This window comes from Protobothrops mucrosquamatus, unplaced genomic scaffold (genome assembly GCF_001527695.2).
Source record: "Protobothrops mucrosquamatus isolate PMUCROS unplaced genomic scaffold, P.Mucros_1.0 scaffold494, whole genome shotgun sequence".
NCBI lineage: Eukaryota > Metazoa > Chordata > Lepidosauria > Squamata > Viperidae > Protobothrops > Protobothrops mucrosquamatus.
This window is the reverse complement of record NW_015386811.1, coordinates 530,439-544,809: the sequence shown is the minus strand read 5'-3', so window position 1 is coordinate 544,809 and position 14,371 is coordinate 530,439. Positions and strand designations below refer to the sequence as shown.

Below are 14,371 nucleotides of genomic sequence, written 5' to 3'. Positions count from 1 at the left end.
CCCTCCTACATCCCGGGGCCCCCTTTCTGCACATGATCTCGTTGAGGAGTATTGGCTGGGCTGCCATTCCTGTCCGTTCGGCATCCCCCGTTCACCTCCATCCATCGCCCTTTTCAAACCTTCACCCACATTCAACTCCCCTTCTCTCCACAGATCCAGCGCTACATTCTCTGCTGGCACCCCACCTACTGTATTATTAGTCCCCCTCCTACCCTCATAGTCACTGCCATATCCATTAGTCCCCAGGGTACTTTCATCCGTACTGCCATCCCCTCTGTCAAAGCCATGGAGCCTCCGGGGGTCTTCGATGGGCTTTCAACCAATTTCTCCTTTGCTGGGCGTCCCCATCAAGCCTTGATCAGCTCCTTCCTCCCCCCCTCCGATCCCGGCACTTCTTGCGTCTCCCACCCCCTCCCTTCGCAGCTTACTCCGCACTCTCCCTCCAATCCTACAACAGACATCCACTCCACCACCACTTTCGCTCGGACTCCCTTCCTCCAGCCAATCTTCCTGTTGTGACAATTCCTCACCCAACTCCCCATCAGCTTCACATTCTCCCCCATAAACCCTTCCGTGTTCTACCACCCCTTTTACCCAATCCTCCACGCGATCTCTCATCCGGCCCACGGGGCCTGCGGGGAGTTTTCACCCTCCCGCAACCAATTTCCTCGTTGCAGGAGTACCCAGCCAAGCTTCGGTCCGTTCCCCCCCCCCCACTTTCACTCGCTGAAACCTGCGCGTCCCTCGATCTTGCGTTTCGCCATCTGCTTCATTCCTCTCCTCGATCTATTTCCCCCCATCCCCTTTCCACCGAGACCCGCGCGTCCCTTAGTCTTTCGTATCGTCGTTCACTCCGTTCCTCTGCACACTCCACCACACTTTCCACTACTCTTTTCACATTCTCATCCATACTTTCTTGAGATCCTGTACCCTCCTTGCATGCTCTACGGGGGCCTTTCCTCATTCTGTGGTCAACTCCCCCATAACGGGGGTGCCCAATCAAGCCTCAGTCCGTTCCCTCCCTCCCCCTTTTACCCGCGGCAGACCATGCGCCTCCCAATCCTCCATTTCGTAGTCCATCTTGCTCCTCTGTGCACTCATAACTATCCCCCACCCTCGATTCACACTGTGATTCCTCCTTCTTCCTTTCCACGATCAGCGGGCGCTCCATCTTGCCCTGAGGTCTTCTCCTCATGCTAGGTCCACCCGAGGTGCGTTGGTGCCCCTGCAATTGCTGGTTACAGACGGGACTCTCCTGTGCGGGACATTCAGGATCTTGGGCCACTGCATCAGCCCCCATACCCCGAAGAGTGATGGCCCCAGGCGCGTCCATTCTGCGGCCCAAGCCTCTACTGTGGTGATTGTTGTGCCATGCCTTGAGGGTCTGATGTGCCTGACATATGTCCACATGCCGGTTGATCGAGTCCCGATTCGAAAACCAAGCCTCTTTCAATAATCGGCCGCTTTTGGTGGCGTCAGTGGCAAGAACTTGGGCATGTTCGAAATCAAAACGGTGGTCCTGCTCGGCCATGTGAGACCATATTTGCGAGTACTGCTCGCCTCTTCTAATGGCCAAGTTGTGTTCGTGGAGGCGGGTCTTAAGTCTTTTAGAAGTCTCACCCACGTAGTGGCTCTTGCAATCCATGCAATTAACTCTGTAGACCACCGCCAATCTTTCCATCGTGGGGAGGGGGTCCTTTGGGCGCATAATTTTTGACCGTAATGTTTGGTCTGGCTTATGAGGCACTTTCACGTTGTAAGGGGCCAGTAACCTGGCCGTAGCCTCCGATACATTATTAATATATGGCAACGTGATGCGCGTGGTTTGCGTGCTAAGTTCCCTCCTCCGTTGGTCGTTTTGGGGTCTCGGTATTCTGCTGTGGCGTCTTACAAATTTTAAGGGGTAGCCATTCAAGCGGCAGACCCGGTGCAAGTGCCTCCTCTCTTCAAATTTAGACCTCACTGTGCTGCAATGCGTGTGTATACGTTGGAATAGCATCCTAATACAGCTGGCCTTATGGGAAACCGGATGATTACTATTATAATGGAGGATACGGTCTGTATGAGTTGGTTTACGATAGACCTTGGTTCTAATGGAGCCATCCGGTAATCGTTGGACCATCACATCCAAGAAGGCTAGCGAGCCTCGCGTCTCCTCCTCCATAGTAAACTTAATGTCTGGGTAGATGGAATTTAATATTCCCATAAGGTCAGCTCTATGCGCCCGTTTGACGACAACAAAGGTGTCGTCAACATACCGCACCCAAAACCTGGGTCGGTATCGGGTCATAGCCTCACGTTCCAGCTGCTGGAGAACTGCCTCTGCTATGACACTGGAGATGGGGGAGCCCATGGGTGTGCCTTTCACCTGCTCGTAGACAGTCCCTTGGAATGTGAAATACGTAGTAAGGCAGAATCCAACCAGCTGGATCAAATCCTCAATACGCAGGGAGTCCCGGGAGTGGTGCCCTTCTTGTTGCTTGAGTTGTTCTTCTACCACTTTAAGGGCTAAACTTCGAGGGATGGAGGTGAAGAGGGAGGTAACATCAAAGGAAACTATCACCTCATCCTCCTCCACCCTCAAGGTTCTTATTCTTTCCAGGAACTCACCTGCTTATTTTACGATGGTGGGACTGTCCTCCACCAGGTGGGAGAGACGACCACTAAGCCACTTTGCTAACCCTGAAATGGGGGTACCCCGGAAGGAGACAATGGGACGGAGTGGGACTCCCTCTTTATGAATTTTTGGGAGTCCATAGAATCTGGGGAGTGCCGTATCGGTGGGACGTACCCTCCTAACGGTATTCTCCTCCATTTTCTTAGTTCACTTAAAGCACTCTAAGGTTTTATTTATCCTATTATTCATTGTCACCCTGGGGTCCCCTTTGATGACCTTATAGGCTGTTCTATCTCCCAATAACTCCAGTACTTTGGTCACATACGATGTCCTGTCCATTATGACAGTCGCCCTGCCTTTGTCAGCCGGGAGTACGGTAATAGTATGATCCTTCCTAAAATATTCCAGGGCCTCTTCTTCTTCCCTGGATAATGCTCGGTAGCCCCTATGCCGTAACAATAACCCAGTGACCTGTTGTTTAATAAGATCCTTGGAGTCTTCCCTCATCTCCACCCGGTGCATAGCCGGTTCCAAGGCTGCAATAAAGTCCAGCAGGTGGGCATCCGCGAGGCTATGTCCCACATCACGCTGCAGCAAAGCGAGCTGGGAGTTGGTGAAACCCTTGGAGGACAAGTTGTGCACCAGTCTGTGTCTAAACCCACCATCACACAAACCACGTAAGCTACTCACCTTACCCTGGAGGCGTGTGGCCGTTCGCTGGCCAGTCCTATCCGCCATAAGCCGGACATGACGGTCAAGTAGTTGAAAGTGCGCTGCCGACAAGCTCTCATTACACTGTTCCCGGTGTTGGTGGGCCCCTTTCTTCAAGGCCTCCACTCTCCTGTGCTGCTCATTAACGAGTGCTCGCATCGTGAGCCAGACCAAACATTACGGTCAAAAATTATGCGCCCAAAGGACCCCCTTCCCACGATGGAAAGATCGGCGGTGGTCTACAGAGTTAATTGCATGGATTGCAAGAGCCACTACGTGGGTGAGACTTCTAAAAGACTTAAGACCCGCCTCCACGAACACAACTTGGCCATTAGAAGAGGCGAGCAGTACTCGCAAATATGGTCTCACATGGCCGAGCAGGACCACCGTTTTGATTTCGAACATGCCCAAGTTCTTGCCACTGATGCCACCAAAAGCGGCCGATTATTGAAAGAGGCTTGGTTTTCGAATCGGGACTCGATCAACCGGCATGTGGACATATGTCAGGCACATCAGACCCTCAAGGCATGGCACAACAATCGCCACAGTAGAGGCTTGGGCCGCAGAATGGACGCGCCTGGGGCCATCACCCTTCGGGGTACGGGGGCTGATGCAGTGGCCCAAGATCCTGAATGTCCCACACAGGAGATTCCTGTCTGTAACCAGCAATTGCAGGGGCACCAACGCATCTCGGGTGGACCTAGCATGAGGAGAAGACCTCAGGGCAAGATGGAGTGCCCGCTGATCGTGGAAAGGAAGAAGGAGGAATCACAGTGTGAATCGAGGGTGGGGGATAGTTATGAGTGCACAGAGGAGCAAGATGGACTACGAAACGGAGGATTGGGAGGCGCATGGTCTGCCGCGGGTAAAAGGGGGAGGGAGGAAACGGACCGAGGCTTGATTGGGCACCCCCGTTATGGGGGAGTTGACCACAGAATGAGGAAAGGCCCCCGTAGAGCATGCAAGGAGGGTACAGGATCTCAAGAAAGTATGGATCAGAATGTGAAAAGAGTAGTGGAAAGTGTGGTGGAGTGTGCAGAGGAACGGAGTGAACAACAATACGAAAGACTGAGGGACGCGCGGGTCTCGGCGGAAAGGGGACGGGGGAAATAGATTGAGGAGAGGAATGGAGCGGATGGCGAAACGCAAGATCGAGGGACGCGCAGGTTTCGGCGAGTGAAAGTGGGTGGGGGGGAACGGACCGAAGCTTGGCTGGGTACTCCCGCAACGAGGAAATTGGTTGCGGGAGGGTGAAAACTCCCCGCAGGCCCCGTGGGCCGGATGAGAGATCGCATGGAGGCGTGGAGGATTGTGTAAAAGGGGTGGTAGAACACGGAAGGGTTTATGGGGGAGAATGTGGAGCTGATGGGGAGTTGGGTGAGGAATTGTCACAACAGGAAGATTGGCTGGAGGAAGGGAGTCCGAGCGCAAGTGGTGGTGGAGTGGATGTCTGTTGTAGGATTGGAGGGAGAGTGCGGAGTAAGCTGCGAAGGGAGGGGGTGGGAGATGCACGAAGTGCCAGGATCGGAGGGGGGGAGGAAGGAGCCGATCAAGGCTTGATGGGGACGCCCAGCAAAGGAGAAATTGGTTGAAAGCCCATCGAAGACCCCCGGAGGCTCCATGGCTTTGACAGAGGGGATGGCAGTACGGATGAAAGTACCCTGGGGACTAATGGATATGGCAGTGACTATGAGGGTAGGAGGGGGACTAATAATACAGTAGGTGGGGTGCCAGCAGAGAATGTAGCGCTGGATCTGTGGAGAGAAGGGGAGTTGAATGTGGGTGAAGGTTTGAAAAGGGCGATGGATGGAGGTGAACGGGGGATGCCGAACGGACAGGAATGGCAGCCCAGCCAATACTCCTCAACGAGATCATGTGCAGAAAGGGGGCCCCGGGATGTAGGAGGGTGACCCCGCACGAAAGGCGACGGCGGCAGGAGGATGGAGGGGCGGGGCAGTCAGGATGATGGTACAGAGAGAGGCAATCCACCCGGTACGAATGTAGGAGAAAGGGGGGGAAAGACTGATTGTGGCTGGACTAGACCCTGTAGAAGTGATGAGTTTGAGGGAAAGGGTGTGGAAGGTGAAGCGGAGGAGAGACGTAGGAAAGAACCCCAGCTGGCCCATGATAGAAATACTCAAGGACCGCATAGTGACAAACGGGAAAAGAAGGCAAAGGAGTTACATGCGGGTAAAAGAAAGATACTCACAGTGCAGGAACACACGTACCGGGGCCCGATCACGCGCTCACGCAGCCGGATGCAGACATTTGGAAGCGGCATATAAACCCTCCCTAGAAACCGCCTTATCAACCCTGATGATGTCGGGAGAGCCCGACGAAAGCTTGGTTGCCTGTAATATTTTTAACAATGTTTTAATTGCTTTTAAACTTTTAATCGCTTTTAAACATTTTAAATTTCCTCTTGGTGATCGTGGTCATTTTGATACAACACACACACACACACACACACACACACACATATATGTATGTATGTATGTATGTATGTATGTATGTATGTATGTATGTATGTATGTATAATAAAGTTGGAAGGCACCTTGGGGGTTATCGAGTCTAACTCCCTGCTCAGGCAGGAAACCCTACACCATTTAGGACAAATGGCTGTCCAGTCTCTTCTTAAAAACTTCCACTGTTGGAGCATTCACAACTTCTGGAAGCAGGTTGTTCCACTGGTTAATTGTTCTAACTGTCAGGAGGTTTCTCCTTAGTTCTAGGTTGCTTCTCTCCTTGATCAGTTTCCATCCGTTGCTTCTTGTCCTGCCTTCAGGTGCCTTGGAGAATAGCTTGACTCCCTCTTCTTTGTGACAGCCCCTGAGATATTGGAACACTTAGTGCATATGTTTGCATTAGTAGTCTCAAAGATGCTTTTTCAAGAGGCAACTTGACTTTCTTGTTTTTCTTTGAAGATGTTTCGCTTCTAATCCAAGAAGCTTCTTCAGCTGTCACAGAAGCTTCTTGCATGAGAAGTGAAATGTCTTCAAAGAAAAACAAGAAAGTCCAGTTGCCTCTTAAAAAAATACATTTGAGACAATTGCGACCTGGATGACTGAGAATCTCCATAGATGTTTGCATTAGTAATATAATATAACATATAATAAAATACTGAAGAAAATTGAATTAATTGTTTTCCTTTGAATTCTTTAAATTTAGATCACACCAGCTTCAGGTACTCATCCACTTCTAGTTTTTGTTAACCCTAAAAGTGGAGGAAAACAAGGAGAAAGGTATGTGTTTCTTCATGATCTTGCTAAGATCATCAGTTTGATTTAGGCAGAAAACCAATTCATTTAATTACTTTTTGAAGAGAAAAAAAATAAATGCATGTATTTTACATTTTGTTTTCCAAAGCTACTTAACGCTAATTACATAGAACAATGTTAATAATAAAATGATGTTGAACTATGACCAATTTGTTAATTAGATTAGGTTATGTTTCCATTCCTACGTTTATTTATTTACCTAGAGTTATATCCTTTCCTTTTTTGAAATATGTTTCAAATTGAAAAATTGCCCTGTCTTTGGTAAGCTCTTGGCTTGTTAAGTTTTATTTTATAGATCACAATAAATATAGCCTATAAATATTATGACTACAGTTTTGAAGTTCCATTACAAGTGGGATTTATTAATTATAACTAACTGTGGTTATTTGGGTCTATGTTGCAATATCTTTGGAGCTCAATTGATAATGCTGTTGGATTTTTGACTCCTCTGGACCTTCTATTCCTTTTAGATATCCCAGTTATAAAACTGTTTCAGCCACCTTTCCTTTTTTTTTTTTTTAACTTTTGACACTTTCCATACTTCAAATATTGGTCAATTCTGCAGTCTTCCTTTTGGAAGGATAGATAAACTATCAGCACTTTAGTTTATTTTCTTACTATTATTCTTTCTTTTTCTTAATAATACATGTCTCTATTTCTTTGACACTTTTTCATTATTCAGGGCCACATTATCACAAGAATTATTTCTTGGGAGCTATATTGCATATTCATGGAGGGGTAGGAGTTGTAATGTAAGCAACAAAAAAGATGGCATAGTTTCCTTTCCTCCTTTCTTTTTTTTTTCTTTGTTCCCTTTTTCTTGTCTAAAAGATTGTTAGGGAAAGAATAGATACCTTTCACCAGAAACATGATTTTGAAAAAAGACATTTTAAAATTAAACTAAGGTCCATATAGAGGTGCTTAGTTATCTACTGCTACTTTTAACCTTTCCTAACTATTTTGTTCTACTTTATTTAGTCTGCCATGATTCTGTGTTTTTATTTAAAATCTCTTGCTGAATTCTAATTAATTAATTTCAGTTATCTGGTTCCTTGATCCCATTGTCCAAAATGCAAATACACTATGTATTGAGTTACATTACTTTCAACTTTCTAGTTATCTAGCAGAAAGTTTCTCCTTGGAAAGCTTTATTAAACAACAACAAAAATAACAGCTTAAAATAACAACTAACCATGTTCTCATTCAAACAAAAAAAAGGAAAAAATACAGGTATTAGGATGATGTGTTGATTTGGTCTAAAATTGCAAGCAATTGCTCTTGTCAGTTGTCTGCTCCAATAATCATGATAGTTACAGTTCATCCAAAAGGAAGTCAGTCACCTGACTTTCTTTTCCCTTTTTCGGGACCATATTCAGGCTAGGAATAATAGATTTAATTAATTTAATTAACGTTAACCAGTGATCAGTCATTGGCAAATGTATAGGTGGATGTAATATATACTGCTCACAAAAATAAAGGGAACATTTTACCATGGAACTGAAGGGGTTTGCGTTCCCTTTATTTTTGTGAGCAGTATATATAAGAGATCCATTTTCATATTTTTATATTAAAATTTTATTCAAGTAGTCCTTGACTACAATTCATTTAATGATCATTTGCAATTACAATGGCATTAAAAAAGTGACTCTTCTCTTAGATTTGTAAAATAGAGAAATGTTCATTTAGTGATAAAATTCCAAAAGATTTGATTGACCAAAATTTTAGGCAACAATAACAAAAGTAAAGTTGTAAGGCTCAAGGGTCTGTAGGTATGCTCTCTTTGCCATAGACAGTACCTCTACAGGTTAATAGGCTATTGATATATGACAAATAGATTTTGAAATGGACTAAAATTTGAAAAGCAGTTTGCAGTACAGTACATCATGTACAAATGAATTTAAGATCTTTCTTAACTAGGTCTTGCTTGATATCTTATTTACTTTACTTTGCTCTTGTTTACAAATTATGCAGAATAAATGTTAGTGTGCTCATCTGTCTATATATCCTGAAATATTAACATTGGTAAGATAGTGTGGGATGCAGTATGACTTTGTTTAATCCAACATATTATTATGTGGTAGAACTGCCAAAACATAATTTGTTGCCAATAAAATTCAAATATTTTTCTATCCGCAACCATAGAATTTATAGGAAATTTCAGTATCTTCTGAATCCTCGTCAGGTTTACAGTCTTGCAGGAAATGGACCAATGCCAGGGTAAGTCTGCATGTTGTCAAACATGAACTTATTAAATAACATAGTCTAAAACACAATGATATTCTGGAAATATTGTATAAAGAGAAATTAATTTAAGAAATATATTGCTGTAGCTTGATGACATAGTTGAGAGTTCTTCCGGATTTTTAAATGTAAGAAATACCTTCTACTTGATATATATTAACAAAGTTTTTTAAAAGCCTTACAGTACTTAAAAGAAAGAAAAGAAGAATCATATATTTACACACAATAGCATAACACCACAAGAGGGTAGTGTTTTGTGAATATTTATTTTTAAATATTTAGATCATTTCCAATTTTTATTTTTTCCATTTAAGAAACTACTTAGTCTTAAAACATTAGTAAAGAAACTGCAAAAACTTCTGATTAATTATCTGTCCAATATTGCATAGCCTTATTTATTTGTGTTTTTCTTATGCAAGTTAATTTAATTCTGATTTCCCAGGCCATGTGTGTACATATACATATATTTATACTATTTATTTCTTTGTCGTGGCTATCAGTTGGATACAAATTTCTTTCAGTAACAAAGAGGCTTTATAAATCTAGTTAGTTCAATGAACGTAGGCTTACAGATAAGAAGTCAGGACCACATATTATTTCTACCGACTATATCTCTGTCTTTCACCTGCCAGCTGTAGTCTTATACCAACCCAATCCTAAGAGACATATCCTTAGAGGCCTGAGTCACTTTTAAAGGCAGCTAGCATGTGTCAAGCTGTGTTTCAAAACTAGAAAGCATAATTCATGGGACCAAGTTCCACAGATAAAGCTCTGATCACATTCTTAAATATAACTCAGATATTTAATTGGAACATTCAGTAGCCAACTGGAAAAGGAGTATGTTAACCTGCCTCTGGCCAGCCCTACTTAAATGGTCTAATATGGTTGGAATTGCTGCTCCATTTTTCTATCCTCTCTTATCACTTCCCAGTCATATCTCTTTGCAAATATTCGTGAACATCTGAAAGGAAGGTTAAGGTATTGCTTCTTTGGGCATTACTGAATATTCTCCAAAATTTTGTTATTTTGATAGTTTATAATATCTGTTTCTGTATTGTAGTTCATTATTCAGAAATGAAATAACCATTATCAGATTCACTCACTTGAAGAGTCAGATTTCTTTGTTCTTTGTTTACATTGATAACCAAAGAGATCATTGCCGATTTCAGAAAAGGCAGGCACAGCCATACTCTTCTGTGTATTAATGATTCACCTGTGGAGATGATTTTCAGCATCAAATTTATGGGTGTGCAGTTAATGAGCAGGCTGGCTTGGTCGCTCAACAGCAAGACACTGGTAAAGCGAGCACAGCAGCACCTGCATTTTCTGCATCGCATGAGAAAAGCATGTTTTCCTTCTCTATCCTTACCACTTTCTACAGAGGGATGATTGAGAGCATCCTGTCATACAGCATTACAGTTTGGTTTGGAAGCATCACTGCTTCAGACAGGAAGGCGGTGCAGAGAGTGGTGAGGATGGCAGAAAAGCTCCCTTCCATCCAGGACATAGCATATAAGCATTGCTTGAGCAGGGTCCACAAGAATGTCTGGGACACTACACATCCTCTTTGTGATATGTTTTCTTGGTTACCTTCTGGGAGGATACCTTTGTGGTAGCCGAAGCAGAAAATTCAGATTCAGTCACAGTTTTGTTCCATACAGTATTAACCTTGTAAACTCTAAAGCTTCCTCTTTCCGCTATGTATTCAAGATAGACAGTGATTAATATTTAAATGTTATTTATAGGTAAGAGTGTAGGTTTATACATATTTGTATGTAGCATGTTTAAATGTTATATATGTGTACACTCTTGAGAGCAAGCAACAAAATTTCATTTTTAATGTGTGCTAATGTGCCCACAGTAAAAAATGACAATAAAGCTTTAGATAGATAGATCTATCTATCTATCTATCTATCTATCTATCTATCTATCTATCTATCTATCTATCTATCTATCTATCTATCTATCTATCTATCTATCCATCCATCCATCCATCCATCCATCCATCCATCCATCCATCCATCCATCCAATTCCTGGTTGCTCTTCTCTGTTTCTGAGTCCCTGACTATTTGAGTTGAGGATGAATAAGAAAATGCATTTGACTTCAGTAATTTCTCAGTATAGATTTAATTAGACTAATTTTCCATTATACAGTAGTATTTTACTTCTACAGTCTAATTTATTGCTATTTTTATTTATTCTTTTTAAAATTTCTTCAATGAGCCTTTCTACATTTTTCTTCATAATTTTTACCTTAATTAACTTGGCCTAAAAGTGGATGAGTGTAAATAAGCTGAATTGATTCTTACTGCTACAACACTAAGACCCTCCTAGGCTAGTACAGGAATTTTCAAAAAAAAATCAGGCTGTAGAACCTTCTGGTTAAAAAAAAAAAATACTGAACCCCTGATCAAAAGGCACAACTATTGATAAAAATTTGTCTGTTTTCAAATGTGGGATTTTTTTGCCCTTAAACTCTATGGAGATTTATCACCTTTTCACAGAACTATAGAATTCTATGGAACACATTGTGAAAATCCTGATTTAGTAGATTCATTTACTTTAAATCAGAAGAAAGGTATAAAGAGTGGGGTTTGCAGCATGCCTCAGTGCCTATTAGCTTTCTTTTCAAGTGGAAAGAGGACAACCAGAAAGGAATCTCTCTCTTCCTACAGCAGCTATATAAAAAAAACTTTCCTTTGAGCTTTTTTCTCAAGTTTTAAAACAGACTGAAACAGAACAATCTGAAGTAAACCAGTCACATTGCTATTTGAACAAAGCAGTTTTAAGGAGTCTGGTGTGCACCCCTAATTTGTCTCTAGGTGTATCTTGTTGCAATCCACGACAAAAGCAATCCACGACAATTTTGCTTCACAATATTTTTGCAAAGATTACACTATACAATTCCTTTGAGGCGGCATTTGCTTCTGAGTGGCAAGCAAGAGGTCACACTCCAAAAAACAGATAGAGCACGGCAAGAAATTGAGAAGGAGCAGGACAATCAATACATTTGATTTAATTGAATTTTAAATTAAATGAATTTAATTACTTTAATATTACTGAAATTACATTTTAATTATATTATTACTTAATTTAGAATCATTATACTTCATGTAATTTCTGCTTCTGCCACATGCAAATCTACAGTTTGGTGGCATCCTTGTTGTGAAGGATGCGCTGTATATTTACTAAACATATGAATTAAAAAAAATTAAAAAGTGGGAGTGGTGATGGGGGAGGGAAAAAGAGAGCTGCAAGGGTAGTTTGGTACTTTTTCTTCAGTACATCTTATTTCGTTAAGGACCAAATTCAGTCCAACCTTAATGAAACAGTAAGATGGGCTCTCCCGTAAAATCAAATATATCCCTTTGCAATGCCTAAGTATATTTTCTTGAAGCTTAACTTTAAGTATTAGCTTTGTGGATTTAATTTTTTACAGTGATAATTTGACTGACAAAAATATATTGTTTGATTAATATTACCTTGATATTAAAATTCCAGCATGAGAAAATGAGTGTAAATTAGAGAAACCATGCAGGCTCTGCAGCTGAACATAAATGTAAAATAGAACAATACATTTAGAAAAAAGTCTTGCTTAACAAAGTGACATGAAAATTGCCATTCTGGTACACTGTGCAGTTTGTAATATGCACCTGTTTTACTTTTGAAAAGAGTTACTGTTCACTATTCTGTAGGAGCAAACCATTTTGTCAACAATTGCTACAGTTGATTTACATTGAATAATCTGTAATTCAGGTAATATTCATATTATAAATAAACAACAATTGTGTAAATAGCAATTCAGTGGCATGTCTCTGTGAAAAGCATAGAGGTCACTTTTCCTGGCAAGGAAATGTTTCTAAATTATGCTATTTTAAAAACCTGCAATTGTTTTTCTTCAACTTTCTCATATTTTGCATTCATATTTTGCATTCATATTAAGTTCTTTAAAGCTGTGAGGATATTTATGCAATTCTTAGTTTATTTCTCAGAGCATTGCTCTTACTAACTTGCAAAAATATGCAGAATAGTGTTAATTTTGATATCTAAGAAATTACATTTTGAATATATTGTCACTATTATGGTTGCTGAGAAAAATCAAAATCAAAATTCTCTGGCAATATGTAATCCATCATTTTCCCTTTCTGATGGTGAGGAAATAAAATAACTGGACAGTTCTTTATAATTTGATTTGGGAACCCATAGTTGCAAGCACTCTCTCATAAGCTATCACCTGTCCCTACTGACTACTGCTACAGTTAACAGAATAACCAAATTGGAAGGAACTTTGGAGGTCTTCTAGTCCAACCCCCTGCACAAGCCGGAGATCCTATACTATTCCAGACAGGTGGCTGTCCAGTCTCTACAATCTGGGTAGATTGTGGTTCCTAAATACTGTAGATGAATGAATCCAGGATCATCCTAGGAATGTTGCTCACTGAAAAGTCCACATCTATCAGGAAAATTTATTCCCAGAAACTGGCTAGCTTAAAAAGAGGAATAAAACATTGTAGCAGCTAATTCAATCTAGTTTTTATATTGATTGCAAAAAAATATCCTGAGGTATCTAATATAGTCTTTTGTCTGAAATTAGGACTTCTGCCCTGATGCCTATCACGATGCAAAAGTGCCTGATAAAATACTTATGTTGCCACTTTAAGTTCTTTAGTTGCTGAAGCAGTCTTCTAATTATATTGAACTTTTATCAGTCCCTAGCAAAATCCTTACGGAGATCCAGGACTTATGGAGGAAAGCAAGTTGAGCAGAACTATCTCAGAGGGTATAAGTATTTAATTTCCCAAGCAGGAATGAGCAGGATTGCTTCTTCAAAAAAATACCTGCTTACCATTTTGTTTTAATTTTTATTTTATTTTATTTTATTTTATTGAACTAGAAGTGAGCTTCTTTTAGATAAATAAAGATTACTCCTTATATCTGATTTAAAATTCAAATATTTATTATAAACCATATTATTAAAATTTTCTCACTGCCCAGTGGATCTTCCAATAGTGTTTCAATACTTGTTCTGCCTTCTGTATAGAATAGATACTTTTTTCCAGAGTCTTATACTTTTGATTGCCATTGAAGGGTGTTTTGATTTTATGTCTGCAGCAATATTTCAGTGAACTGAGAGCATAATGACTCTGGAAGTGATGTCCTACTTTGTTTTCATATCTAATGTTTTCATGTCTTTCTTGAAAAACGTAGTTACTGTATTATGCCTAAATCTGTTTGTCATTAACTGGAATTATAAACTGCAAAAATAAGAACTTTTGTTATTCATCTATTACAAGTATACTTCAGTGTTGAACAGTCCAAATAATTTACCAAAAATGAAAATAACAATCTATAATGTGCTACTTCCATTTTTCCTTTCACAGGTTAATGTGTCCGATTGTCAATTATTTTATGAATGTATCCACATATAGAGATATTCACTTCATCATGGGTCTAGTACACGGGTGTCAAACTCGCCACATCATGTGACATGTCGCAATATATCGTGACTCTTTTTACATTGCC

At 41.3% G+C, this 14,371-nt stretch overlaps 1 protein-coding gene across 4 annotated transcripts in view; it reads left to right on the top strand.

The window, feature by feature from the left end:
* The window catches only part of LOC107288186 (diacylglycerol kinase beta), a 285,137-nt gene that overhangs the window by 67,512 nt on the left and 203,254 nt on the right, over positions 1 to 14,371 (top strand). For all 4 annotated transcript variants that reach the window (XM_029284290.1, XM_029284288.1, XM_029284289.1 and 1 more), the window contains 2 exons: positions 6,497 to 6,570; positions 8,749 to 8,823. In XM_029284290.1, the coding sequence (XP_029140123.1) occupies positions 6,497 to 6,570; positions 8,749 to 8,823 (149 nt within the window). The remainder of the gene's footprint in view (positions 1 to 6,496; positions 6,571 to 8,748; positions 8,824 to 14,371) is intronic.